Source organism: Suillus subaureus, assembly GCF_016647635.1.
Source record: "Suillus subaureus strain MN1 chromosome Unknown BJ212scaffold_25, whole genome shotgun sequence".
Taxonomy (NCBI): Eukaryota; Fungi; Basidiomycota; class Agaricomycetes; order Boletales; family Suillaceae; genus Suillus; species Suillus subaureus.
This window is the reverse complement of record NW_024538581.1, coordinates 351,447-378,497: the sequence shown is the minus strand read 5'-3', so window position 1 is coordinate 378,497 and position 27,051 is coordinate 351,447. Positions and strand designations below refer to the sequence as shown.

The window sequence follows — 27,051 nt, the reverse complement described above, 5'->3', positions numbered from 1 at the left end:
AAGAGACTTATCTTGAGTCCGGAGGACGCAGGAATGAGCAGGAACTAAGATGATATTTGAACTTGAGTATTTCCGAGAGTTACAGGAGGTTTATATACTGTAGGTATCATATAGGAATTAGTCAGCAAATATAAAGGCTATGTACGAAGCATATGCAGAGTCTATTAGTAAGTAGGACAGATCACAAATAATGAACACTGGAAATGAAATGTATGTAACAGATCAATAATCAAAAGGGAAACATGGTTAACCGGAGTCCGGAGACAGGGGCAGTCTAAATGGAGTTGGGCGCTGATATAGGGTTTGGATTCCAGAAGGGAGATAAAGATAGATCAGATCATTTGAGATCCGGATCTCAGATCTGGATATCCGGAGAAGCGGATTTAGAGTTGAGAGTCCGGAATGGCATATGACAGTATCTCCCCCTTTAGGCCGAACCCTTGAGGCACAGGGGTCAGAAATGAGGGTCTGGAAGAAATGAGTGCGAGATGATGGAGAAGTTGATGGGGGATTCCAGGGGACAGATTTCACAGATATAGTGTTGCCAAAGTGTCCTATTTGATTATTACCCCCCATATTCTTCCATCAGCTTATTCACTATGTCTGGCAACTCCTCCAACCAATCTAACAAGCCCAAAACTGCCAGGGAGGAACTGGAACTGCATCAGGCCCGGATGAGGGCAGAATTAGCTGAGGTGGAGACCAACATCCATCTGGCTGATGAAGCAGAAGCGTGCTGGAAGGCGGAAGAGCTCCGGAGAGCGGAGGAGCGGAAACGTCAGGAGGATGAGGAGAAGAAGCAGAGGGAGTTGGCTGAGATCCAGAAGGAAAGGGCTGAGAAGGCCCAGAAGGGGGAAAAGGTGAGTTTCCTGTGGTCTGGACTGTCCTGGAATTGAAAATGTGCTTATCCTCAGATGAAATATGATCTGGAGGCATGCAGGAACTGCGTGACTAAGAGGAGGGAATGCTGTCGGGTTGAGGCTGGTAGTAGGTCCACTGTAAGTGTCTATTTTCCAGACGTCTGGATCCAGTATTTTGACATCCAGACAGATAAAGGCTTGCAATGCCTGCCGGAAAACCAAGGAGAAGTGCTACGGACATCTGAAGGGCCCTGAGGAGAACCAGAAATACTTTGACCAGGCCTCATCTGCGTCTTCCAACAAGAAGAGGACTTGTCCGGAGGGGACTCCTTCTCCCAAAGGCAAGGGGAAGAGGTGTCAGCGCAGTCCAGATCTGGATTCTGGAGATGAGGTGACTATTATCTCTAATCTGGCTACTATCATAGGGGCGGAAGAAGCAAATGTGGAGTATGATGATCAGGCTTGGGTCGCCACGGCCAACAGTATTGTGGCTGAGTTGGTCTGGACTAATGGACTTCTGGAGAGGAGCATTCAGGCAGCAGAAGGGAGTAGAGCTGCAGCAGACCAGATGAGTATTGGTATGGCCGGATTCCTGGACCAGCAGAGGGAGTTCCAGAACACCCTTATGGAGTACATCTGAGGCGGATCCCGGGATTCTGGATCCAGAGAGGAGAGTGCTCAGGAGGATGAGGGAGTGGGAGAGGTGGAAAAGGAGGCCAGAAATGAGGCTGGTGGATCCGGAGGTGACATGGAGACTGATGCCTGATTCCGGACTTCCGCTCTTGCCCTCTAAATGTACTCTTATATCTGCATGTATCTCAAAGTAGTGAAATGGGACTGGGTTTGTCTGGGTATGCAGAGTGAAAGTCAGATACTAATTCTGAGGCATTTCCGAGCTCTGTGGCAAGTAGCCAAGATGTTTCCTCGTCTGTTCCCTCATATCCAGACCACCGGATGAGGTATAGGAGCTGACAGTGTCGTCTCCAGTGGTCAAGTTTAGAGTCCAGAATTTCGGAAATTTCATACTCAGGCTCTCTGTCAACTTCCACTGCAGGTTGGGGTGCTTGGATGCGATTGGGGATGGTGTTGGGAGTTGCAGGTTCTAACTGGGAGACATGGAAGACAGGGTGGACAAATTTCATGGATTCTGGAAGACATAGGGTAAAGGAGTGGGATCCGGGACAGGATATGATCTCAAAGGGTCCTAAGTTCTTTTCCGAGAGTTTCTTTGAGGGTCTAGTGGACCGGAAATATTGCGCTTTGATGAAGACTAGATTTCCGACCTTGAAGTCCAGAGTGGGTTTCTGCTTAGCATCTGCAGGGCCCTGATAGTGCTCCTGTGCATGGGACATTTCTTCTCGGAGGAATTGATGAAGCTTGTTGAGATCTATAGCATAATCACGGGCACAGGCGGAAGAGAGGTCGCATTCCGGATGGACAGAAATGTTCAGATGGTATCCCTTGTTGGCGAAGAAGGGTGAAACTCCAGTAGTAGCACTCGGAGCATTGTTGTATGCGAATTCCGCCAAGGGTAATAATTCCGACCAATTATCCTGCTGGTAGTTGCAGTAAATCCGGAGGTATTGTTCCAGGGTCTGGTTGGCTCTTTCCGTCTGTCCATCTCCTTCCAGATGATATCCAGATGTGAAGTGGAGAACCATATCCAGTGCTTTCCCTAGGGACTGGAAGAAGTGGGACATGAATTCCATACCTCAATCGGAAGTGACATGGGACAGGACACCATGCTTAGAGAATACATGGAGTAGGAATAGGCATGTGAGGTCCGGGGAGGTAATGGTGTCATGAGTCAGAACAAATATTGCTTGCTTGGATAGGTGATCTATGACGACGAGGATGGCTGTAAAGCCAGATGAGTCCAGAAGTTGTTCTATGAAATCCATGGAAATGGAGTTCCATGGCTTTTCCAGAATAGGGAGCTGTTTGAGCAATCCGTAGGGTTTATGTCTCGGAATCTTGGCTCGGGCGCAGGTAGTACAGGATCTAACATAGTCCCTGACATAGGTGTGTATTCTGGGCCAGGTATATTCGCATCAGATGAGTTCTAACGTCCAGTTTTGACCAAAATGTCCAGATAGGGGGTGGTCATGAGTATTCCGGAGTACTGTTAAGAACCATGCTCAAAGGAGAGAGAGACTGACTCAGAGGGGCTTGGCCTCAGCTCGTATGCTGTGCCCCTTACCCAAGTATGTGCCCTTCATTTCAGAGGAAGTCCGATGATGGTCCAATGAAGTCCAGAGGACTTCCAGAGGCTGGCTACTCTGGTAGAGAGTGTGGGAGGACTTCCGGAGGAGCGTGGGAAATGTCCGGAGGAGCACGGGAGAGTTCCGGAGGGATGCAGGAAATGCTCAGGAGAGTTCCCACTGCAAGGTAATACTTCTACAGGAAAACAGGATGGAAGGACAGGATGGAAGGAGGTCTGGAGTATGGAGGACAGGAGGTCTGGAGGTATGGAGGATGGAATGTCCGAAGGACAGGATGCCTGGAGGTATGAGGGACAGGACATCCAGAGGTACAGAGGACAGGAGGTCCGGAGGTCCGGAAGGAATAGGGGCTACATCGGACTTCATCCGATGTAGAAGCAAACGGAGGTAGACTACCCTAAGGTAGAGTTGGAGGGACAGGAAGTGGACCTAAGTCCGGAAAGAGGGTAAGTGCTGGAAAGGCAAGACTCTAGCCTAGGGAAGCAATCCCTCGACTTGGGACAGAGACATAGGGGACAAATCTGGAGGTCCGGAATTCCGGCCTAGGGAATCCTTCCCTAGGCCTTACGGAAAAGGACAAGACTCAGACAGACTGAAGTCCAGAAGATGATTGGGCAGATCTAAGGTGATATTCAGACTGAGGACTCTACTGTAGTTGTACAGGGGTTATATACTAGAGGCTATCTGAGAGGATCAGTAAGCAAAGGAGTAAGGCTATGTATGAGCATGCAGAAATACATTGGTAAGTAAGACGGAACATAAGTAAATGAACTTGGAGATGAAACTAGTACAAGGATCAATCAGCAAGACGGAAACAGAGATAACCGAGAACCGGAAAGGTGGAGATGCCTAAATGGGGATAGGCGCAGGATCTCGGATAGAGGGCGGGAATAGGTCCGGAGATAGTAACAGTTAATATCCGGAGGTCCGGAGATCCGGGGATCCAGAAGGCAGGGCGGAAACAGGACTGAGATATGTGAGGTGGTGGATGTAGTCCAGAATCCAAGAGGAGGTAAAGTCCGGATGTCTTGCTGGACAGAATGTGCGTAGGGTGGACAGGATAGGGGATCCAGGAATGAGTTGGATATGGGGTCCGGAAACAGGTCCGGAAAGCGTGGGAATATGATGGGATCTATGTCTGGCATATGGGATATGACAAGTACACGAAGTTGTAGATCATTGGATTCCGGAGCATATATATGATTGTCACAGTGGAGGAGACCATCAACATCCACTATCCATCTTGGATCTGAGGGTTCTGGAAGATGTATGGAGGTGATAGGGTCATTAGGGAGTGCGGTCAGGATGTCAGTCCTGAGTCGTTCTATATCCATTAATACAGCTGCTCTAAGAACTGGAGTTGCTAAGGATGAGGCTTGTAGGGACGAAGCTAGCTGTTCCATAGTGAATACCGGACGGAAATTATGAGGGTTAACTTGAGCGTAGTCCTTATCCCCCTCTTTGGGATAGACGTCCAAATTCTAGTGAGGGAATCCAGTTTAGCTCCAAGTTTTCCGGGACGGAAGCGGATAATGAGGTTGAACTGATGCAGGAATTCTGACCATTGAGCCTGACAGCGGGAAAGGAGTTTTGTGGTTGCAAAGTACTCAAGGTTTTTGTGGTCTGTGACAACATCCACAGGCTCGGAAGAGCCTTCCAGGTAGTGTCACCAGGTCCAGAAAGCTTCATAAATGGCTAGGAGTTCCTTGTCATGGGTGTCATAGTTGAGTTCTGGAGCAGAAAGCATACAGGAGTAGAACACTACCAGACAAAGCTCTGAGTCCAGACATACAATGGAAAGTATTCCGGTGATAGCATAATCAGAGGCATCTGTTTCCACAACTATAGGAATGTCCGGCGTCCAGTGCATCAGCACCAGAGTGGAAGTGAAGGCTTTCTTGAGTGTTTCAAAGGATTTCTGGCAGTCCTCGGAAAAGTTCCAAGGGACATTCTTGCGAGTTAACTGGGTGAGTGGGACCACAATATCTGAGTAGTTGAAGATAAATCGACAATAGAAATTTGCGAATCCGAGGAAAGATTGGACATCTTTGACTTTCTGGGGTTCCAGCCAGTCAGTGATAGCTTGGATCTTCTCGACGACATTGTAAGGCCGTCCAGAGATAGGAGGTATCCAAGGTATTCCACGGATGAGGAATGGAATTCGCATTTTTCCGGTTTAGCATATAGGCGATGCTTCCGGAGTCGACGTAGTACTTCTCGGATGTGTTCCTTATGGGTTGCAAGATCTTGGGAATAAATGAGGATGTCATCCAGATACACAACAACGCATACATCCAGCATATCCGCAAAAATGCTATTGACAAAGCATTGGAAAGCTGCTGGGGCATTGGTAAGACCTTCCAGCATAACCAACCATTCATAGGAGCCATAGCGCATCTGGAAAGCAGTTTTCCACTCATCTCCTTCCGCTATCCGGACAAGATGATAGGCAGACCAGAGGTCGATTTTGGTGTAAACTTTAGCGCAGCTTGGAGAGTCTAAGAGGTCGGAAATGAGAGGCAAGGGGTAACAGTCTTTCTTGGTGATCTGGTTGAGGCCTCGGAAATCCACACAAAGTCATAGGGAGCCATCCTTTTTCTTTACAAACAGGACAGGGGCTCCGTGCAGAGAGGATGAGGATTGGAGGAGTCCGGTTGCAATGTTCTCATCAAGGAACTTGCAGAGAGCTGCAAGCTCAACTGGAGAAAGGGAATAGATAGTTCTGATGGGTGGATTAGCTCCTTCTTCCAAATCAATCTTCAGATCATATGGATGATGAGGAGGAAGTTGACTAGCTTTGCCCTTATTGAAGACATCCACAAACTCCTGATATTCCGGAGGTATTCCGGAAAGGTTAGGGGCTTCGGATGAGAGTGAGGTGGACCGGAGATCCAGTCTGGAGGGGTGGAGATAGATGCTGAACTGCTTGGATCCTTCCATCTTGCAGGCCCAGCAAAAGGCAACTGCATTAATGAGGGAAATATGCGGACCGGATTTATCAGCAGAGGTTCTGGTGTAGTTGGAGGAGGGATTTCCGCCGGAGGAAGAGGTTCCAGAGGCGGAAGTGACGTTGGAGGGGTCGATGGCATTCCATGAGGTGTCATCCAGAATTCGATGCTGCCCAAAGCCCAGTCAATCAACGGATTGTGTCGGGTGAGCCAGCTATATCCAAGAACGACAAAACAAGATGAATCCAATGGGGTAACATAAAACGTATCGGAGGTAACTACACTGGACGAAAATTGGACAGGGAGGTCTATGGCTTTGGAAATATTGTTATTACAAGTACCATCAAATAAACGAAGCAGGAAGCAGAGGGATTCTGTATGTAGGGATTTTATATTTTCGGACAAAATTTGTATCTATAAAACAATGAGAGGAACCACAATCTACAAGAGACGGAAATTTGGAAATACTGGGATACGTCGGAATCGTGATATATGGACAGAGTGAAGTTGGATCGGAAACAGAGACAGCGTTAAGACGTAACTCCTTTGTATGGGTTGAGATAACACGACCCCCATCCCATATGGAGTCAGGAGGGTCACGGACTATTTTTTTGCCTCAGATGAGGCTTCCAGTTTGGCTTCCGGTGTGACTGTAGCAGCATGGCCTTTGGCAGTGCGCGAAGTCGATTTGTTGCAGTCCTGGGCAGTGTGTCTGGTCTGCCACAGAATAAGCAGAGCTTCTTATCTAAATGCCTCTGGCGTTCCTCGGAAGTTAGCTTTCCATCCTTACCCAACTTGGAGGTAAGGTCCAGGGCCCTTGAAGCGGACAAGGTAGAGGACATAGTGGGTTTTCCAGGTTTATGTCCAGAATTCTGATTTCCGGATTTGTTACTTCTGGATCCGGACAAGTGGGAGCTGGTCCGGTCAGAGGCTGACTGCTTAGGAGGAGTGGATGAGGAGGGTTTGGTTTCAGGGAGATCTCTCCCTTGCATTCCCAATAATGGGCATCTATGGTTTGTGCGAGGGTCTTGTATTCTGGGAGGGTAGCGGGTTTTCCCATGCGGCTGATTTCATCTTTGATACAAGCTGGAAGTCCGTTATAGAATTGTCAGCATAGGGCTCCATCACCCCATCCTGGACTTGTGAGGCAAGCCGCTGGAACTCCACAATGTACTTATTGATGCGCTGTCCATCATGCATATTGAGTTGCTCGAGCTGCATTTCCGCATCTCTGGAGGGGTCATGAGGTCCAAAATTGGTCTGGAGTTCAAGCATGAACTCAGAATAGTCATCCATCCAGTCCAGACGATCAGTATTCTCGTTGGAAAGGAGGTCCAGTTCAAACCATTCAAGGGCCATGCCTTTGAGATAGGATTGGGCGAAGTTGACCTTAGACCTTCCAGTACGGAAAGCATTGGGTTTGCTTTGGAAATTGAGTTTGCACTGGACAAAAAATGCTCGCAGTTTCTGGGGCTCGGTGCCATCAAAGACATCTGGCTCATGGACTTTGACCTTCAGGTCTTCAGAAAGGGTGGTGCAATGATTGTTTTGGGCAAGGTTGTTGATAGCTCTGGATAGGAGTACCATGACGCAGGTCCTGCGGATTCAGGCCATCATTTTCATCGTCATCATCATCATCATCTGGATCATTGTCCGGATTTCCACCATTCCCATCCAGGCAGATTTCCACCAGGGGTATCATCATCATTATCATCATTGTCATCATCGTCCAGATCTCCTTTGCCCAGAGGAGCTAAGGCTGGGGTCCGTGTAGGGGTTTCCGGATGTTGACGACTCAGGAGTTCTGAGATGCTTCCAGCAGTAGCACACTGGCTAACACAACGCTGAGAGAAGCTATTGAAGGTTTCGATGATAGGGGTAGAATCCTGGCAGGCAGAAACTAGTCCAGCCGCTCAGAGAGGGTTTGTTGTTTTGGTAGGAGCCATGATAGATGTAAGTATACTTGGAAAGGTGTGAGTTCAAATATACTGTTAAGGTTGCGTGCTCAAGGGGGTCAGATCACAAGGGCTTGGCCTCAGCTCGTACGCTGTGCCCCTTTCCCGAGTATGTGCCCTTAATTTCCGGGGGCTAGAACAGTCGTCTGGAGTTTCCAGGATTTGACTGGGGCAGATAACAGACGTCCGGATATTACCTGGGCAAGCGGATAAGACTAATCTGGACAAAGTCTGGACTAGAAACTAACAGAGGATGGACTACCCTTAAGGTAGAGTCGGAAATATAGTAGGATGCATCCTAAGACTCGGAATATGACAAGAGACTTATCTTGAGTCCAGAGGATGCAGGAATGAGCAGGAACTAAGATGATATTCGAACTTGAGTATTTCCAAGAGTTACAGGAGGTTTATATACTGTAGGTATCATATAGGAATCAGTCAGCAAACATAAAGGCTATGTATGAAGCATATGCAGAGTCTATTAGTAAGTAGGACAGATCACAAATAATGAACACCGGAAATGAAATGTATGTAACAGATCAATAATCAAAAGGGAAACATGGTTAACCGGAGTCCGGAGACAGGGGCAGTCTAAATGGAGTTGGGTGCTGATATAGGGTTTGGATTCCGGAAGGGAGATAAAGATAGATCAGATCATTTGAGATCCGGATCTCAGATCCGGATATCCGGAGAAGCGGATTTAGAGTTGAGAGTCCAGAATGGCATATGACATGTGCCATTTCTTAAGACTTCCCTACCCCTTACCCTAGCATCTCACACTTCCACATCAACCACTCATCAACCGCACTTCCACATTCCTGTGCTCTGCACACTTTCAGGTCTTTAGTATCATCAGCTGTTCTCAGTAGCAATTCCCTTTAGGGTTGAACATTCTTGCTTGCAAGTGTAGCAGCTAGGCAGAGCATCAACCTACAACAATATTTTTGGTTAGGTACTTTAATAAGTATCTAGCCATTGTTGTGTTTGCACATTGGCTTTGATATCCCGGTGGATCATCCCTATCTCATGCAGGGAATTGAGACTGAGGGCCTTCAAAGTTGGAGGTATAAGACATTAAAAACCAGGAAAGACAACTACTTACTATTTGTGCAGTCCACCTGCGACCATGCTGGCGGCAATATGAGGGGTGATGCTTCATATAAGTGTGTAGGTCACCTGCCATGAGGTCCTAGAGATGTTCAATGAAGTCAAACAACTCAAGTGGCTCGTAGGGGGAAAAGAACATACCATGATGAGACATATTTGATCCTTTGTCTGAAATGACATTTCAAGCCCCATGAGGAATCTGGTTTCAGTCCACAGCATGGATACTGAAAGATGCTTATACACTTCAAGTTCATTCAAAAAAACCTCTTTTGTAGACTTGTAGTTAAGATGGTCCTTTCAAAAGACCTTGAGACACAACAAGCAATTTGATGCTACGTCTTGAGCTCCCATTGCTGTAGTGAACCCACCCTTGCCTAAAACATGCCAAATATGAAAGGGGCCATAGGAGCATGTCACTGGAAGAATTTGGGACACCTCTGCTGTACCAGAGTGTGTAAAGGTGAAGGTGTGAGTAGGGGCTGGAGGGTTGGCCAACTCTGAGTCAGGGTGTCGAAGAAGAGGAATATCTGAGTAAAGTTTCATTGACATTATGCTGGGCGCATTGGATGAAGCACTGGAATGGAGTTCCAAAGAAGATGAAGGAGTGATCAACTTTTGAGTAACCTTGCCTGGTGACAGGGTAATGAGGAGAATGAGGAGAAGAGGATGGTGATGTGAAGGAGTAATGCAATGAGGGTATTTAAGTGTCCCCTGGGAGGGCCACAACATGCCTTAAACAGTGAGCTGTGAATGGACCAATTGTGGATTGTCTTGAAGCACCCACAGCATAATAATGGTGACCAAATAATGCCACCATCAATCACCATGGTGACTGGCACAATGAGGGAGATTGTGGATGTGTATACTGTGGAACAATCAAAGCTCACTGTGACCACAGTTGAGCATCAATTGTTGGTGCTAGGGATCTGCAGGGGTAAACCCATGGGTATCCAAAGTGCAACCCATACCCATACCCCTCAACTACCTTGTACCCATGCACCCAAGGGTACCAAAGAGTATGGGTCTCAATGAGGGTCTCACATGGGTGGAGAGTATCAAGGGTACACCTGTATCCACAATCCAAATTGTACATGTAGTTAACAAAAAAATGTACTAGTGTGACTACCTAATTTAATACAATACTGTCCCACCCATCATCAAGCTCTTTGTCCTTACCATCAACATCAGGAAGGCTCACAATAGACTGAATGTCCTTGTCCTTGACCAGACCTAAGTGGCTCCACAGGCCAACACAAAGAAGCATGTGCATTGTCTGTGCAGTAAGTCTGTTTCAAATATGGGACAGTAGTAAGTGTCCATGGCTGAAGATGCACTCCACATCAACTGACATTGCTGCAGTAAAACATTTCAATCAGTAATATAAAACATGCAAAAAAAAACATACCTGGGATGGTAAGGTAATCTAATGCCATTTGCAATAGCCACAGATAAGTTTTGTGGTGCCCATACCACCATGTGATCGCATCTGTAACATTTTCGATGTTGGTGGTAAGGTAAGCATCAAGTTCATTGATTGAAGTTGCAGGATTTGGTGCAAGAGCAGGAAGATGGTCAAAGATGTTAGTAGAGTCATCATCCTGCATGTTTGAAAAGCCATTGTCAATAATTAAAACTAGTGAGACAATAAAATCATGCACCTTATCATCCTCCTGGGCTCCTGCAGTACCTACATCATCTGTGAGTGTGACTGAGTGGGAGGTATATGAGTGTTTGAATTCTGAGCGAACAAGTCATTCAGCAGTTTCTGTCCACTGTTGCTCCCAGCCTGCAGACCTGAAGTAGGAGAGTTTGTGCTGTGAATGAAGAACTAAGCAATGGTCAGAACAATGGACAAAGTAAAGGAAAAAATGATACACCCATTGCAATCTGGTATACCTCAGATTTGTCTGTGAGTGAGTAATATCAATTGAGAGTGCATTTGGCGAGACCAAGCATGGCATGTATAGCAGGCTCCAGTAGCTCCTTCTTAAGGATGCAGTTGGTAAAGACTTGGTCCATAGTGGGTATGACCATAGCTAAGTTTGGTGTTGAGTGTGAGAAGTACAATGTTGCATCTTTGAGAATCTGTGTGATACATTGTTAGCGTTGTGAAAGACACAACCTGACTGGGCACTTGGTAAAAGTACTCAGCCAGTATAATGGTCAAAGCTTTGCCTAGCTGCTACACCTGCAAGCAAGAACATTCGACCCAAGGGAATCAATGGACTAGGCTCAAGCTCAAGAGATAAAATGAGTGAAAGGGAGACACTTCATGTTGGAAATGGACAAGTGCGCTTGCAGCTGAGACACGTCAATATTCAAGCCTTGTATTCATTCACAATGTCCAGCAACACGTACATTTCAATTATGTGATCTTGTTATCTTTCTTTTTCTTTGTACTTACAATCTGCCATTGATCTCTTGGGCCAGCGCCATATTTTCCTATTGTAATTGTCTCAGATATGTATTCACTCACACAAGAGCTCGCGAGGTATTTAGTTGGCTGTTGATTTGGACTACCACCTCAGACATTTGCTATCACATGCAATGACTGAGGTGAGATACTTATATTTACCTATGTCTGCCTTTACTTACTTGATGCAGGGAGTCTGTCTGTTCCAGACCCGTGTGAATTATATTATTCTTTCACTTCAGGCTAAGGACAGAAAACTATGTTCCAGGAGCTATCTGGTGAGCTGAGAAGCTACAACTAGGAAGCTACAACTAGAGGATGCTACTAAATAACCCAAGTGAATGGGGAGCAACCAAGAACTGGAGACAAGGGGAAACTGAGTAGTGACTGTAGAGTCCTAGGATAAAGGGAAGATGATTATATAAGCAGTAAAAATGCGAACATAACCTCAGGAAAGTAACAACAAGAGAAGTATAGTAAAAACTACCATTTGCAGGCTAGAGTCAATATGATTGTCACATTTGTATTCCAACCTTCAGCATGTCGGCACAGCTGTTTTACCAGTGGCCACTCATCTTCACTCAGCTCATACTCTCCCAATCCCAATTTTTACATATCTGTTATCACATTAATTCCCTCTTGATAGGTCAGTACAAAATCAAGCATATCATAAGTTGAATTCCACCATGTGGATATGTCACATGGGATTATTCTGACAGGAAGATCTAAGTCCTCAAGGACTGCCTTCCATGCTGGCAGAATGATTGTCATCAAATGGATGACTTTGTATGTGAGTTTCTGGAGCTGTGAGGTAAGTCTATTAGCGCAAGTAAGTTGCAATTTACATTGAACGCTATCACCTTTGCTAAAATGAGTTTTAGTGGACAGATACTGTCCATCAGTTGCTTGTGCTCCTCCTCTTCCAACAGATATAATTCATCCACCCATCCCTCATCATCATCCTTGCTCTCTGCATCTTTGTTGGGGTCCTTGTCAGCAGTTCGCATGTCCTCAATTTCTATATCTGTGGTAAGTTTAACTAATTCAGGGTCATCTGCCATGCTGGCTTTTGATTTAGGTGCATCAAACTCATGAATTAATGACTTGGCCATGAGATTCATGATGTGCAAAAAGCATCATGTTTGGCTCGTGTCCCCAGCAAAGTGCACATTTCAGTCTGCAAGCTCCATGACAAGTGTATTGTTTGACAAAGCATTATCTGCTGTGATGCTCAACATCTGTGCAGTCTGGTGAGTTTTTTTCATGCTAGTATGACCATTGTTAGATACCTTGTCTGATATCCCAAACTCATTTAGGATATTCACAAATGCATCTGTGAGATTTGCTCCACTATGTGACTGCAATATGTCAGTGTGTGCATGGCTTCATTCAGGTGAGTACCACTACCTTTGGCAACTTGACAATATCCAGTATCATGGAAAATGGCTGACCCTTGTGTTCCAAATGAACAGATACAGCCACATAAGCCCTGTGATTTGGTGAGGTCCAGGCATCCATCACAAAATTGAGCTCTCCATCATAATTCTGCTCTTGTCTTTAGTTTATGGAATTGTGTGAACTAATTTATCTTACTTGTAGCATCTGCACTATCTGTTTGCAAGTCTTCACAAAGACTTGTTTCACATCATGAGCAACTGTCAAGGGTGAAAGTATGTGGTATTTGGGCCATCCAGTTTTCATTAATGCCTGAAATCCTCAATTGTTTACAGTTTCAAATGGTCTTAAGCTCTCTGCCACCCAATGGACAATCTCTGCCCTAAGTCATATCAGTGACTGCAACATTGAGTGAAGACAAACAAACCTTGTCTCTGTCCAAGTGTGCTGATGATGTGAGTACACAACCTTTCCTTTCCCTTTATGATTGAAAGACATTTGGATTGATCTGGTGTCAAGCAGGCTCTTGACAACTCCATCTCATGCAGCAGCAGTATTTCAACACTCCATTGCTACCTGCAAGGCTGCTTGACCCCAGCATGATTTTACATGCTTGCACATGTTGCCTGTTGATTTCACATCTTTCTTATCCAGATATTGCCAAACACAATGTTTGCAGCCTGGCACTGTACACTTGAACACATGGCAATGACAGCCATTATGATATTCAATGCCTGGGGTAGGTTCAAAGAATGCATATATAGGTGATGTCCAATCCTTCATTAACCTTTCTACAGTCTTGTTAAGTAAGTTTCTCATTGATTTTCAACTTGGACATACTTAGCTCATCATCAGAAGCTTCACCAGGGTCTTTGATGTCACTCTTCTCAGATGCATCAGAGTCAATGACTATGGTATCTGTGTGAAGGGCTTCCTCTTCTTCCTCACTCCAAACTGTAGCACAATAGTTGGGTGCTGATGTAGTATTACTTGTAGTCTGTTCAAGATTGACTGATGCCATAAATTTCATACACTTCGATGTCACCACAGGGATAGGAGGCTTATCAGTGGCTTTCTGTTTGGCTTGGTTGCCTTTGGCTGCCATGGCAAGTACCTTCTCTGTGGGCTTTGTTGTCCTTTTTGATAACATGCTTCTGTGAATATGTGAATATAATAGCAAAATAGACTCGTGAATCTAGAGCTTGTTTGATTGATGTGGTACTGTACAGTTGTAGACAAGCCAGGGACCTAACAGTGGTCCAAGGGTCCTGTGATTGGTCCATGGGTCCACAGGTCCTGAGACTCTGACCCATACCCATACCCCTGCTGATCCCTAGGACTCAGCACACATCACTGCCAGCTGTCAAGTGTCCAATAAGACTTATGATATCAAAACAATGCAATGCTGCAGAAACCTGCTTATCCAAGTCTAGAACATCAGTACTCTTAGCACTGACCATTCTAGTCAAGTGCTGGCTGCTGCAAGGCATGCTGTTACAGGTGTTTGACTTCTTCTGAATATTTATTCGCTAGTGTTGCAGGTCATTCAGAATGAGCACTCTTGTCATATTGACTGTGTAGTTATAAGAAGGTCTGCAACAACTCCAAATCTGTGTACTTAATCACATCATGGTTCAAGGTGTAGGTTGTGACTTCTATCACTGCTGTTCTATGTAGGAACCTATGTGGAATGCTCAATGGCAACTTGGAGGACACAAAAGAAAATAAACAATCCAATGAGTTAGAAACAAACTCTCAGGAGTTTGGTGTCAGGAGCAAAGAAAGGAATTTCATGTGGAAAGAAACTCACTTGAAGATGCCTCATAGCCTTGTAAGTATATTTTCCAACTTCAGGTTGTTCAGATCTTCTTTCACCCAAGTAGACATCATCATCATTCCTGTTGAACTGCGAGATCAGAAAAAACACACTTAACACTTGAGGGCAAATGCTGTATTTTGATTTGCTTGTAGTGGTCAACATGCTGATGGTCTGCTTGTTTTACAGGCATACACAGTGATGAGGACTCAGGAGGGGGAGAAGGATAAGCCCTTCACCCACCCATTTTTGCCTGGTTATTTCTCCTCCTGTCACATCAACAAACTTTTCCACCCAATGAGTAACAAACTGCTGTTTGTCGATGCAGAGAAAGGGCTCACACAGGGGTATCTTGGGAAGAGCCTGCATATTATTCTTCATGTACTTATCCATAAATTCCAAGCTAATATCCTTAGCCAAGTCAGTTGCTCAAGATAGTTCCCGCAGAAGCAGTATTGAGATTTAAAGTGTGTAGATTTATGTTGAATAGAATCGGATCAGAGCGGTGCATGAACTACACCCTTGAGCGACCAGTGACACCATGGTGGAGACATGAAATGACAACGTTTAAAGGTAATAACAGAGATGCAACGTTGATGATTCAGATTGTGCAGACGAGGCCAATTGTACGTCGTAGGCGTCGCGGAATAAGTTCAACAGACGATGACAAGTACTAATAGACCTTGCAATCCAAGTCGTTCGGCAAGTGCCATCGCCATATGTTCTTGACATCTTGCCATCATGACTTGGAAGTAATTATGAATGAATCAAGTCCTGAAGACCACGGAAGTGCCCGTCCATGTAGATGCACAATATTGTCACGCACCCATCCAAATGTCTCTCCCGTTCACCTGGGTTACCTCGAAAACCTCCATTGTTCGGCTGCCAGTTCAACTTTTACGAAACGCAAATATTCTTACTCATCCGAGTCGTCCAACGACGAACCAAAGTAAGTACCATCCCAATAACCTTTAGAGGAACCATCAGCTCGGGAAGTTTGGTCAGCCCACCCCTACTCTTCACTCAAGTGCGCCACCTTTGGCGAACCATTGCAGTCAATCAGCATTTGACTCCAGACATACCAGAAGTTGAGAGCACCTTGACGGCGCTTGCAGTGCAGGATCTTCCGATATACGAGTGATGAAATCGTTACATCACCAGCCGTTCGAACAAGCTTCTGAAGGAGCGCATAACTATTATCTATCCATGCAAGCCGCATCAGACCAATTCTATACGTTGCACGAGCAAATGTTTGCTAAAGGGGATGCCTGATTACCTTGTAATTCATCGGGTGCCAATGTAAGACTATCATTCTCTGATCAGAAGTTTCGAGAGCATATGCAAGCTTACTAGCCCAGAAGTAAAGTATCATCAGATTCAAACAACCATCCCTAGCCCGATCATCCGTGAAATTAATGTGGTCACCATCGACACAGCTGTTATTCAGATTGTTTCTGCGGTCCAGAAGTCCCGCAGCTCCGTTCTAGTTCTTCTTCGTTCCTAAGGCGCGCTGTGGCAGCTTCCAGTGCTCTTTTCCGACGGTCTTCCGTGGTATCGTTACTTCGAATGCCTGTGCCTCCTAGAACGTGGGTGAGTGCCTCTACTTCTTCGTCCGACGACGGCTGATAAGTGTCTTGTAAATCAGAAAGTTGATATGTCCCTGCTCCTGCTGCAGCCTCAAATTCTGCAACCTCACGATTGAGCTGAGAATTCAGCTCTTTAAACTAGGAATATACGACTGTCGTGTGAACAGGATATTAGAAGATGGAGGTTGTGACTCACATCATTGTTGTGCTCGCCCCATACATTGTGCGCCAGCTCATGGCACAACACACGCCTGACCTCCAAATACGGACGAAACCCATCATATGTGTCAAGCCGAATTCGCAGCTTGATGATAACTCCACTCCCAACGTTACGACCTAAAAGTCCAGGATGCTCATGTGGTGCGAGCTCGGTAAGCAAGCCCACAGAAAAATGATGCTTCTGCATGACATATAGGACTGCAGGGTCCTTGGAAAGCGTCGTGAGACATTCCGTCGCTGTTTCAGGTCGCGGCAGATGAGTGAGCGGTTCTATACGGTGAAAGCGGTACTGGTGTGACGAAGTAGACGATGACCCTGTCGAACGAAGCTAATTGCCTCTCATCATGATTGATAGTCTTGATGATAAGAACGAATGTCAAGACGTACCTTTACCTGTGGCTTCAGCGCCCTCTCTCTAAGTATCTGCTCTTTCCTCTGATGTGCCGAGTTAGCTGCTGTCAGTTGTCCGAGTTCTTCTACTGTCGAGCCAAGCATTTGCACTTTGAGGCCATCGCGAAGACCTGCTTGGGCAATGGTGAGTTCTGGGTCGGAGTCATCCTGCCGATGCTGAATTTTCTTTCCTCTATAAATGAGCTTTTGCAACGATGGCGGAACAGAGGTGAGGAGCTCGAGACGAGAATGGAGAGCAGAGAGGGGGGCGTCACTTGGGAGGAAAACAGTGTGTAATGTCCCACGAAAGGTAACGGCCAGTACGATATCTTCATGGGACATGTTTCCTTCGGCTGTCTGGTGATAGTTGCTAGTCGAGTTGTAATCAGGCCTGCGGGATCAGCCTGACCAATATTGAATCAGGCTAATGAGGTTGTACTACCGGGTTACCGGCGCTATGAGAACCGATTACCGGTCACCCGGGCCCGTTTGGAAATACGCACATGGATAGATAAATAAAATATTGGAAGGATACAAACATGAGTGTTGCATGCAACAGGGTATGGTGTACTGCGCAGTAGAAATGGAATTCTAATCCGAACGTGGTAATGCATACGACTTGAACTTGAAGTCAACTTCTCTACTTATAATGTGTGCAATATTTCTCCTATAAAGTTCCATAACCGCCTTCACAGTATTCTCAAAGTTAGAGTCATGAGCCAAGTGCATATCGAGTCCTTTAAAATAAATCATGATAGACCTTACTTTTACACCTAGCTATTACATACAAGCATGATATATGCTGAAACTTTATGGATCTGATAGTACATAGTTACATAGAAAAATTGAGCCCTGAACTGCTTGCTCCCATGAAGTAAGAATTTTTCTCGGACGAGAGCCTGGACGAAGGACTCCACTCTACCTACCTTCCTAAGTTGGAACATCATGCGCAGGAGTCCATCTCGTGCTGCTCCAATATCGGCGGCGAAGTCCAACAGACGCAATCCTCGAATGTCGTACTGACATGTACACAGTTGTCATCGGCATGCGTATCCCAAATGCTTATGATAAGACGTGGCACGATGATAAACGGCGCGGTGTCGTTAAACAACAGTACGAGATTCATCGCCACCGTCTGTACATGCCTACATCAGAGCAGATCTTTCTAGAATCACAGGAGATCATACCGAAAGGTCGGCCCACAATATCGCCATGAAGATTTGACTTGCTAAATTCCTAGCGTGTTTCAATGAATCCTTTCAGAGAACGCAACGAACGAAGGGAAACTTACAGGACAAAGTATATGACATGATATCGGACGATCATGACTATATAGGCGTTGGGTTTCATTCTAAGTTCCTTCCGTTCTCTCAGGTGCTTCCCGAGGACAACAATAGCGAGCATAACTAGGAAAATATCATAGCATATGACGGGGATGGAAGCATATATCGCAGGCATAGGCCCGACGTGGAAGACAGCCATGCAGTACTTGATTTCTGGAGTTATTGTTACTTCTTGCACTATAGGCCAAGGCATCAGCTTGCACAGAATTCGATTAAAGCAGAAATTCACCTGAGATTGCTGAGGGTCGACTCCATAAGAATATATCCATCGCTATATAGATCGCGATGATAGGTATGAATAACCCCAGTAGAACATAAAGTATGAGCTTGGATTGGTTGTATACGGCGTAAAGACGCCAGATGAGAATAACTGCAAATGCAAAATGGGTACGCGTCAAGGTACGAGAACGTATGCATATGACCGTGACTTGCCTTCCGCCAAGCAATAATATACAGAATAACTCCATTGCATTAACAGAAATATACCATAACCTATTTCAATTTCATGATAGACAAAGCTAGTTTCAGTTGAATACGATATACTCACAACTAAACAAGAGGTCAGCAGCAGATCAGGCTTAGCTGTAAAACGAACTTCTGACGTACGGCTGAATCTGGGTCAACCTAGAATTCTCTAAAGAAAGAACAGATACACTCACTGCTTCAGGCATATAAAATAGACCTCCCCCTGGCGCTAGTCAGTCAATGACGGCTCAGTTAGTATCACGTCACGTACAACAGGCACCAATCCTAGACGACAACGTCAACATGCAATGTACCATCTGAAGGATACCACCACCACGACGTACATTGCAAGGAAAATACCAAAATATCGAACCTGACATAGCAACAAAAATGGGAAATCACGAAGCACTTGGACATGGTGGAACTCACGGCAAGGTATAGATATGTCATCACTGACCACTGTCTTTGCTACATATCCAGTCAGTTCCGGGCCTTGATTTCGTTGGGGGTAGAGCTCTAACCCAAACATATGTGACCTGTGATGATATAATCGTGAGTACTCGACGAAGACAAAACGAGCTCCTCGTTACCTCTTTCTCGAACTGAAGCACTGGATAATATCATGCTCAGCCGCATTACAAGGTTTACGAAAGCAACTGACTGTACTCATAGGATATCAGGGTAATGACTGCAACTGGAAAACGATGAGGTTCAGCACAATGATTTATTTCCAACAAGGCTGACGAACCTGATATAGCGTTATTCCAGCTAAGAGCATAGAGAGATCCTTCTAATTCCGACATGAAACTGTGCAGATGAAATGATGAATTCAAAGAGTGAGTGATGGACTGCTGATCACCAAGGTATGATACTTATAGGGCAGCGTTGACTTGTAAGGGTTGCAAACTTGTGACATCCTAATGAAAATTGTACGACATGGTGCCAAGCTTGGGGCGCCGCACTTTTCCATTTAATGTCACGAATTACTATCCTCGATAAATCGTTGCCAACAGAAAGGTCCGACGGAAGGTCGTGTACATTGATGATCACACGGCTGACAACTTGAGACTTGAAACTTGAAGGGTCACTGTAACCATTGTCATGCGGTGTACGACGTGTGCAGCTAATTTTGAGCATCCCTATGAAATGTTAACACAATCTGGTGACGCCTTTATAAGTCAGATGGCACACCTACTACAACCTAATACACTACAGTGTGTATACATGGGAACGCTAAACCTTAACCTTAACCTTATTTCTCCAGCAAGGCCCCGATTTACCGCTCAAGCCTGTCAAGGTCGGACTACGTATAACGTACATAACGACTGCGGCCTGCTTGGCCCTCGTGATCTGTTTCTAGTTTTGAACTATTATTCCACCCTCCATCGAGTTACATACTCTAGGACTCGCAGTGGTATCAACGATGAGCTGGGTGTCTGACACGCAAGCCAGTCTGCAAGGGCTATTGAACGTCACGGCAGATTCCCTGGCAGAGTACTGCGGATTGACTGGCAATCAGCAGGAAAATTCAGTGTTTCTCGAACGACAGGTTCGTATCCTACTGGCAACACCGTCATCCTCACCGTTTTCATCTGCACATTTAGCTTGGTTTACTCCAAAGGAATCCATCCCAAAGCGTGATCAATTCGTGCGTTCAGCAGCCAAGGTGGCCTCCTTTCTGTCAGATTCCTTGGCTGAACCATAAGTTTCTATCTTGCTTCTGTCAGTGAATTTTGCGCCAAGTATCTCCCAACCCTCGTGGACGCCTACAATGCCCAGGATGCAGCTTTCAGCGTACCCATGAGAATGCTCAATGTCGTTGCTTACCTGTAAATTTTCTTTGACCACTTGTCCCACTCCATTCACTACATGGCTTCCAGACCTTACTTTACTAGGTTTCTATTAACCACGGCCAAAACATCGATTTGTAAGACTCAAGCGCGTCGCATGGCTGCTGCATCTTCAGCTCCAGCAGATCCTACATCCCTCGTAGAAATGTGCCAATTTCTCTCGACCCTCTTAGCCCTGGAGGGCCCGAATCCCATCAGCGAGGAAGATAAGCAAGCGCTTCTCCCCAAACTACGTGAATGGGATAGGAAGTACCAGAGGCAACAAATCACGCGTTGCCTCAAGCAGCTGGAGGGCGATCCGTGAGTTGCTTGTTTCGTCGCTGAGAAAGGTAGTGACGAGCCCCAATCAAGGGAGACAACGCTCATAGCAGATGGCCTGAAACAACACTGTGAAAGGTCTCTTAATCAATGTGGCTTTGACGGCTGTGGAAAGTCCGGAACCTCGAAGCTCTTGCAATGCTCTCGGTATGATCGTGTTCTCATTCTTTAGTTCACCTGGATCTCACTACGCTACAGGTGCAAAACGGCTGTTTATGCAAGTGCCTGCACGTTGTTTCCTGTGTCTATCTCACCCTGTTTTACCCACAGTGCGACCGTGATCATCAGAAGAAATCTTGGCCGTTTCATAAGGCAACGTGTTTCCCAGCGGCCTTTTGAGAAACATGTGGAACTCAGATTACGGGTTAGGACTTGGTACAGCCAAGAGATATCTCTGTAGCATATTCACGTCTGACAACCGGTCTTTTGAACTTTATTTCGTCAAGTGGTAAGGAGCAACTTTTCAAAACACATGAAATAAACAGACGTTCAAATGTAACATACATCAGCATTTTACCCGCGAACGATTAAACCCTCGTCTGCGCATAAATACCGAGAGAAGCCCCCGGTAATGAACCTGATTGCTCGACCGACATAGCCACATCAACATCAGCAGAACCTTGCTCCTTGATAGAACCAGAGCTTGTGACCTCCGTCACAACATCCTCCTTTTTATGAGCAAGTAAATCTGCAGCCGTTTCCATCTCTGCTAAGGCGCGCCTAGAAGCAACGTGTTCCCGTGAAATATATGAAGGATAAGGAGAGGACTTACTGGAAAGCTTCCCGGCATTGCTTCTTAATCCTGGGTGTTTTCCACTTTTGGACCATCGAAGTTGGCGAAAGTAGAGATGCGTCGACCGCTAATGAGAGAGTCAGCGGTGACGAACACAAAACGCCGTCGGCACCTACCATTATCCTCACCCAGTAATAACATATTGCCAATGGCGACCCATGTCCTGTTCGGATAATCAGTAAAATTCAACTGTTCGTTTTCGGAAATGTACCATGACATCGTGGGGTCATAAAATTGTACGACATGACGTGAATTATCTTGAGGCCTCTTCTTCCTGACGTCCTCTGGAATCATTGGGTCATCTGGTTCCCAAACGACTGCAGGCCACCAGGGATACGTGTCTAATATGAAATGATATCAGCAAGAGTCTGTAGACTGCCAGATTCCGTTCATGAAGGTCTGACCTGCTTTAGCCCAAACTGACATGGAACCGTGGTCAAATGAGAGTACCTGTGAGAGTATTGGCTGACCTACCAAGAGTGCCATTTTCTAACTGTTTCCCCGGTTCAAGGACAACAAGAGCTCTTCCTGAGGTAACGAGAGTGGCTGGCGCGCGTTGCGGTTGACGCGTTCCGACGAGTTTTACTTCGGGTATGGCATTGGATGTAGTCGCCTTACCCCGTGCCACAGGCTTCTCATCAGTATCACTGTCCAGCTCGCTCAGAGAGGATAAATCAGATACGTCATCTTGAGTGGTCCCGACATTGGTTTTCGTGATCTCGACTTTGGCTGGCGGAAGGCCTTGAGCAGCAGCAGTAGCTGCCGCCGTCGCCGCGGCCTTTTCTGCTTTCCGCTGCCTTGCCTTTTCCCGCCGAAGTTTGGGCGTGTCTAGCTCCTCCACAACAATTTTCCCATTCTCGACATTGATCGTCGTGTTTGGTCGAATGGGGATCTTGGCTATCCGCGCTTCTAACTCTGACCGTGTCTCCTCCCTGTCCTCTTCTAACACTGTGGCCCCCGGCTGGATTATTGCCTGCAGTTGAACTTCAGTAGTTCAGGTCCAGGTTCAGGCTCTGGCTGTAGTTGCCTCTCCGTTTCTTCCTCCTGGTGTTTCTCTGGAATATTGAGAGCTATGGATGCCTCCATCTCCTCATTGGTGCCATGGCCCAACTCTGCCTGCGCATCCATGTCAAGGGCAGCAGCACTTGCCTCGGACATTACTCCAAACTCGACATCCATCTGTGCTTTCTCTTCTACAGACAAGCCAGAAGGCCCAGAAATCTCGTCTAGAGTCTGATTATCCGATGCGTTTGTGCTGAATACAGACAACCTCGACGTCCCACGATCTTCATTGCGACGGTCAGTTTGAGAAAACAGTAAAGGGGATCAACTTACCCATCTTCTTTTTCTTCGGTGGAAGCGGAGCCCTCTCCACAGGCTGGCGTCCGCCCCTTCGTTGTCCTGTCGGTAAAATCCATCCGGCATCGAACATTTTGAATAATCCCTGACTGTCTACATCTGTGACCATGGGTGGCGTTTCTACCTGCCCAGGCATTGCACTCTGCCGGCGTCGTTTCTTCGGTGGTTCAGAAGGTACTTTCTGATCGACCTCAATTGCTCCCAGTTCAAGTTCAGCGATAGATTGAAATTCGGGTTCGAAGCCAGCCTCGGCCTCGAAAGCTGCAGCTGCCGCAAGGGCTCGGCGGGTTCGCGGGGCACGGAAACCTGGAGAGGTGTCCAGAGGACCAGGCTCGACGGTCTTGGGGGGGCGCTTCTTTTTGGGCACCTTGGACTTGGGAGGCGGCGGGGGAGATGGAGCTGGGGGAGGAGGCGGTGGAGGCTTAATGCGCGGAAGTTCGAAGTTGAATAGTGATGAGATGGGATCGGCATGGAGGAGAAGATTGATGTTATCTTGGATGTCTTGAGTTGACGTTAGGAGCTGGAGTGTCTCCATCAAAGGTTCTAGATCTCCTATGGATATCTGGGAGGAAACGGAGGAGTCAGAAGGATCAGGGGGAGTAAGGGGTGAGTGATTGTAGGCGAGGGAAGTGAGTTCCTGAAGGATGGGTTGACTGCTTATTTGCATTCTTTGTGCAGTCTTATAGAACGATGTACCAGGCTTGTTGTACAGGATTGCATTAGACAGTACTAACTCGATATCACTCTGCGAGATGTTAAACGGAAGCGTACGACCAGCCCGGATATGGCTCACCTTGAAACCCTCGAGGTCCCAGTACTCGTGACGGTCAAGCTTCGCATCAATCGCATCCCAAGTCATGGGCTTTTTCACGACATCATAGTAGTCGGGGACCTCCGTCCTTGACACCGGATGCTTGAAGAGACCGTGGCGATCAAGGCTGATGAAATATCAGAATGTTTCAATGCAAAGCCTTGGAGCACTGCGTACGCAAGGACTTTCTCAAACGCAAGCCGGAGTAGTGCCTCGTGAGGAAAGAGTGTAATCTCGAGCACTTTCTGATGCTCTCAGTCTGTGCAAGCTTCCGGCTCTCCCGTCTGCGAGTTTGTAGCGCCAATTCGCGAACAGACTCCAGATCTCTGCGCAAATGTTTCAAATGCTGCACGAACATCAGTTACTGCAGAAGAACAGAAAGGACAACAATGAACCTCTAGTTTCGCAGTCTTCTCTTCTTCCGTCTGTACTTTCCCTGCATTCGATGCTGTCCATGGTTCGAGATGCAGTCTCTTCAACAGTGGCGCCCCTCGCCTTGCCTCACGTTTCAAGCTCCAGTATTTACAGACCATGTATACAAATTCGGTTTTCTTGCGTACATTTACCTTGGTAATATAATTCAGGATGCGTTCAGCAATGATGTGTGGCACAAGCGGTGGGCCGGTCTTGTAAGTTTTGGCATATGCACGGGCAGATTTCGACAGCTTGGAACTGGGGCTAGTCATCTGGCCATCTTGTGCAAGAGCTTTGAGGCGAGCGTCTTGCTGCTCTTTCTGAAAAAAAAAAAGTAGAATGAGCTATTTCCATGTAAAGGAGACAACATTGCATACAGGAAGGTGCTTCTCACAATAGCATGCCAGCGTACCAGGCTCAGATCCCTGCGAGCTCTTCATTGGCATGAGAAACCTTTCCTTACGAGCGCAGGTTGTGTGGAAGGCCAGGAAGCATGAGTTCTTTGTGCATTGGATGCATGCACCCTCACGAATGCCACATATTGAACATTTCTGGATGGATGGTCAATGAACGAAAGGAGCATGAAGCAGAGGAATATACCAATTTCCAGCGTTGCTTCGGAATTTTATCAGATCCAGTAATAGGTTCCATGAATACCTCATTTGCCACCCGCGTCTCGGGTATCCAAATAGCACACAGAAGATGGGCCCAGTCACCGAATACTGTTTGTTTGAACGCTCCCCCTTCGTTGGGGCAAAGTATGCATGACTGAATGTCCGTTAGTGAAAGATGCATGCCCTGTCAACATCCTCCTTACCACTGGATTCTCCGGGGAGACGGTGCACTTGCGACATAACCACTGACCTTCAGGTATGTACGGGACTCCATAACAGTCTGTCGGTATATGAGTGAAATGATACGTTCAAAAGTTCGAGGGAAAATACCCTGATGAACAGCGAGGTTGCAACCGTCACAAAATACGATAGCATTGCTGTTTTCTCCCTCGGAATCGTCACAAATGGCGCAAGTCGAATCCTCAGAAGGCATAGCATAATCAGATTTGGGTATGCTCTTGGTCTGCATAGCGACAAAATGAGAGGAGCCTATACATGGTGCAGAGGGGCGTACCAAGTCGAAGTATTCTTTCTCCAGGCGATCCATGATAATTTCAAACGTCTCGTACGTGACCGCATTCAGTTGATCCCTCTTCCTTTCAACGTTCACTGCGTCGAGCCATTCCTGATCTGCTCTAATATGTTAAGAAAATGAAGGAGGGGCAAGAGAGTGCCCACCTTGGTCGTCCATGTCATATTCAACCTGAATAGCAAGATCTTTCTCGAGGGGCTCTATTTTGGGTCAAATAAATACACTCATTACACGTGAACATGCTCACCGATGTATCGAATGTAATGATCCGGTCTCAGGAATTCGGTGAAGTCGTTGTCTGCAAAGGAGTTAGCTTGAGTGGTTTGACAGAGCGTATACGCTGCACACATCCATAAGATCTGGCTTGTAGGTCGTGCACTCCAGCAGGTTGGTTGATATCATCATCCTGGACGATAACAAATGACACTTTAGGCAGTAGTACTTGAGCAGCAGGGGATTTGAAGCCACGGGCCATGGTGTGGCAAACGAGGAAAACAAAGTGAAGAGATTGGCGAGACTTCCGAACTACCGCTCAAAGTTTGCGTACCGGTTTCGAGTCGCTCACTAGGCAAGCTGAGGAGAAACAGCGAGAAACATATTCAAATGCTAATGACAGCCTTAACCCGCCTAAGGGACGCTAGCCACCGTAACCGTGACTTGACACATCATGTGACCTCCGTATAGCTAGTGACCTACTTCAAACTTCAAAGTTGTTCCCAGTTGGTACTATCTCAAATATCATTAGCGCTGGGCGATCCATCGATCAGTTCAGCTATCCTGCAATTTTCTGTCGCGTTCAATGTATCTCACTCAGGAAATTGAAGAGATAGAGTCTATGACAATCAGCCTTTCGCGCTTCCTATATGTCTCAAACGCGAGTGGATTCGATAAAACAGAATACACAACCTACTGGTCTGTAAAATGGTCTCAATAACTCACGCTTTTACCGATGATAGTCGAACACGTATGATTGGAAGGCTTCCGGCTGGAGGATTCCAAATCATGTGCACCTGCCATCCCCTGCAAGGTGAACTGGTAGGGACGTCATGTTTGTGACTTCAGAGTACTAACTTGAAGATGCTGCACAGGTATGTGCCAATGGGGGGCACCGAGTGCGGAGGTGCGGTATCTGGAATTGACTAGCAACTACGCATTATACGGTTATGTCAAGGGTCTTACGTGGTTTCTCAGTCCTCGCAATCTGATTTCCCCCTCGAAGGATTGACGATCTCGGTCGCAACTTCGCCTTCTCGTTCAAACTCAGCAGCAGGTCATTATCGGAGAGCACGCCTAGCAAGACTGATAGGTAGTTATTTATTTTTTCCATTCAAGCTTTCCAACAACGGATGAGCACTTACTAACGCTTTGCTTCTCAGTGCACATCTTTCAAGGCCGGTCGCCCCTCCCATGGCGATTAACTTGTGAGACTTCTACTTCGATACGTTCATTCATATCTTCTCTCGCATTTGCAGCGAGCGACTATTAACATCGCCGTTAATGCAGGGCTGACGAAGCATAGCATCTGAAATTCGGATGTAATTTCAGATGCGGTGCTAATTCAGTTTTGCATTTCACCTTATCCCTTTATCTTGCTCGGTATCTTTCTAATTAATTAGAATTGCCAGGTGAGCCTGACAGCGC

General features: G+C 46.4%; 6 protein-coding genes across 6 annotated transcripts; 1 reads left to right on the top strand and 5 right to left on the bottom strand.

Moving 5' to 3' along the window:
- Window positions 1-12,123: 12,123 nt before the first annotated feature.
- Window positions 12,124-12,593, bottom strand: BJ212DRAFT_1242422 (uncharacterized protein; the record flags this gene model as incomplete). The annotated part of the gene is made up of 2 exons (XM_041329609.1): window positions 12,124-12,309; window positions 12,366-12,593. Coding segments are annotated over 2 exons (414 nt in total), but the record flags the coding sequence as incomplete, so codon positions are not given.
- A 301-nt stretch (window positions 12,594-12,894) lies between these two features.
- BJ212DRAFT_1275930 (uncharacterized protein) lies at window positions 12,895-13,719 on the bottom strand (the record flags this gene model as incomplete). The annotated part of the gene is made up of 4 exons (XM_041331249.1): window positions 12,895-13,053; window positions 13,099-13,212; window positions 13,324-13,439; window positions 13,464-13,719. 4 exons carry the CDS (start codon window positions 13,717-13,719, stop codon window positions 12,895-12,897), a joined length of 645 nt encoding a protein of 214 aa, XP_041190900.1.
- A 2,436-nt stretch (window positions 13,720-16,155) lies between these two features.
- BJ212DRAFT_1275996 (WLM domain-containing protein) lies at window positions 16,156-17,253 on the bottom strand (the record flags this gene model as incomplete). The annotated part of the gene is made up of 3 exons (XM_041331254.1): window positions 16,156-16,440; window positions 16,499-16,849; window positions 16,909-17,253. 3 exons carry the CDS (start codon window positions 17,251-17,253, stop codon window positions 16,156-16,158), a joined length of 981 nt encoding a protein of 326 aa, XP_041190899.1.
- Window positions 17,254-17,627: 374 nt separating this feature from the next.
- BJ212DRAFT_1578575 (uncharacterized protein) lies at window positions 17,628-19,903 on the bottom strand. Its single transcript, XM_041342220.1, has 13 exons — window positions 19,468-19,903; window positions 19,381-19,413; window positions 19,310-19,329; window positions 19,241-19,255; window positions 19,149-19,187; window positions 19,064-19,092; window positions 18,991-19,004; window positions 18,910-18,942; window positions 18,687-18,746; window positions 18,484-18,624; window positions 18,203-18,431; window positions 18,099-18,147; window positions 17,628-18,046 (listed from the first exon to the last, which is right to left on the bottom strand). The coding sequence occupies exons 1-13, from the start codon at window positions 19,520-19,522 to the stop codon at window positions 17,855-17,857; spliced, it is 909 nt and encodes a 302-aa protein (XP_041190898.1). The 5' UTR covers window positions 19,523-19,903; the 3' UTR covers window positions 17,628-17,854.
- A 39-nt stretch (window positions 19,904-19,942) lies between these two features.
- BJ212DRAFT_437622 (uncharacterized protein) lies at window positions 19,943-21,596 on the top strand. The gene is made up of 9 exons (XM_041343198.1): window positions 19,943-20,268; window positions 20,324-20,367; window positions 20,426-20,548; window positions 20,600-20,646; window positions 20,695-20,869; window positions 20,921-21,034; window positions 21,086-21,104; window positions 21,158-21,335; window positions 21,397-21,596. Exons 1-8 carry the CDS (start codon window positions 20,143-20,145, stop codon window positions 21,224-21,226), a joined length of 717 nt encoding a protein of 238 aa, XP_041190897.1. The 5' UTR covers window positions 19,943-20,142; the 3' UTR covers window positions 21,227-21,335; window positions 21,397-21,596.
- Window positions 21,538-26,034, bottom strand: BJ212DRAFT_1368690 (PHD-zinc-finger like domain-containing protein). Its single transcript, XM_041336192.1, has 17 exons — window positions 25,759-26,034; window positions 25,658-25,708; window positions 25,557-25,610; window positions 25,393-25,508; window positions 25,209-25,341; window positions 25,082-25,158; window positions 24,865-25,032; window positions 24,642-24,815; window positions 24,246-24,584; window positions 24,093-24,196; window positions 23,833-23,977; window positions 23,016-23,784; window positions 22,666-22,966; window positions 22,155-22,612; window positions 21,797-22,099; window positions 21,660-21,747; window positions 21,538-21,607 (listed from the first exon to the last, which is right to left on the bottom strand). The coding sequence occupies exons 1-15, from the start codon at window positions 25,883-25,885 to the stop codon at window positions 22,038-22,040; spliced, it is 3,078 nt and encodes a 1,025-aa protein (XP_041190896.1). The 5' UTR covers window positions 25,886-26,034; the 3' UTR covers window positions 21,538-21,607; window positions 21,660-21,747; window positions 21,797-22,037.
- Window positions 26,035-27,051: the final 1,017 nt, after the last annotated feature.

Bases quoted from the DNA above. Each gene is read 5' to 3' on its own strand.
- BJ212DRAFT_1578575 (XM_041342220.1), bottom strand. From the start codon at position 19,522: ATGTCGGAATTAGAAGGATCTCTCTATGCTCTTAGCTGGAATAACGCT. The intron at 19,414-19,467 runs GTTCGTCAGCCT...ATCGTTTTCCAG, and splicing joins CTGGAATAACGCTATATCAG to TTGCAGTCATTACCCTGATA. The intron at 18,148-18,202 runs GTAAGTTTCCCT...GAAACACGCTAG, and splicing joins CATGTCATATACTTTGTCCT to GAATTTAGCAAGTCAAATCT.
- BJ212DRAFT_437622 (XM_041343198.1), top strand. From the start codon at position 20,143: ATGAGCTGGGTGTCTGACACGCAAGCCAGTCTGCAAGGGCTATTGAAC. The intron at 20,368-20,425 runs GTGCGTTCAGCA...CTGAACCATAAG, and splicing joins TCCCAAAGCGTGATCAATTC to TTTCTATCTTGCTTCTGTCA. The intron at 20,870-20,920 runs GTGAGTTGCTTG...GCCCCAATCAAG, and splicing joins AAGCAGCTGGAGGGCGATCC to GGAGACAACGCTCATAGCAG.
- BJ212DRAFT_1368690 (XM_041336192.1), bottom strand. From the start codon at position 25,885: ATGGCCCGTGGCTTCAAATCCCCTGCTGCTCAAGTACTACTGCCTAAA. The intron at 24,585-24,641 runs GTATGCAATGTT...TTTTTTTTTCAG, and splicing joins ATTGTGAGAAGCACCTTCCT to AAAGAGCAGCAAGACGCTCG. The intron at 23,785-23,832 runs GTGAGCCATATC...AACATCTCGCAG, and splicing joins GGGACCTCGAGGGTTTCAAG to AGTGATATCGAGTTAGTACT.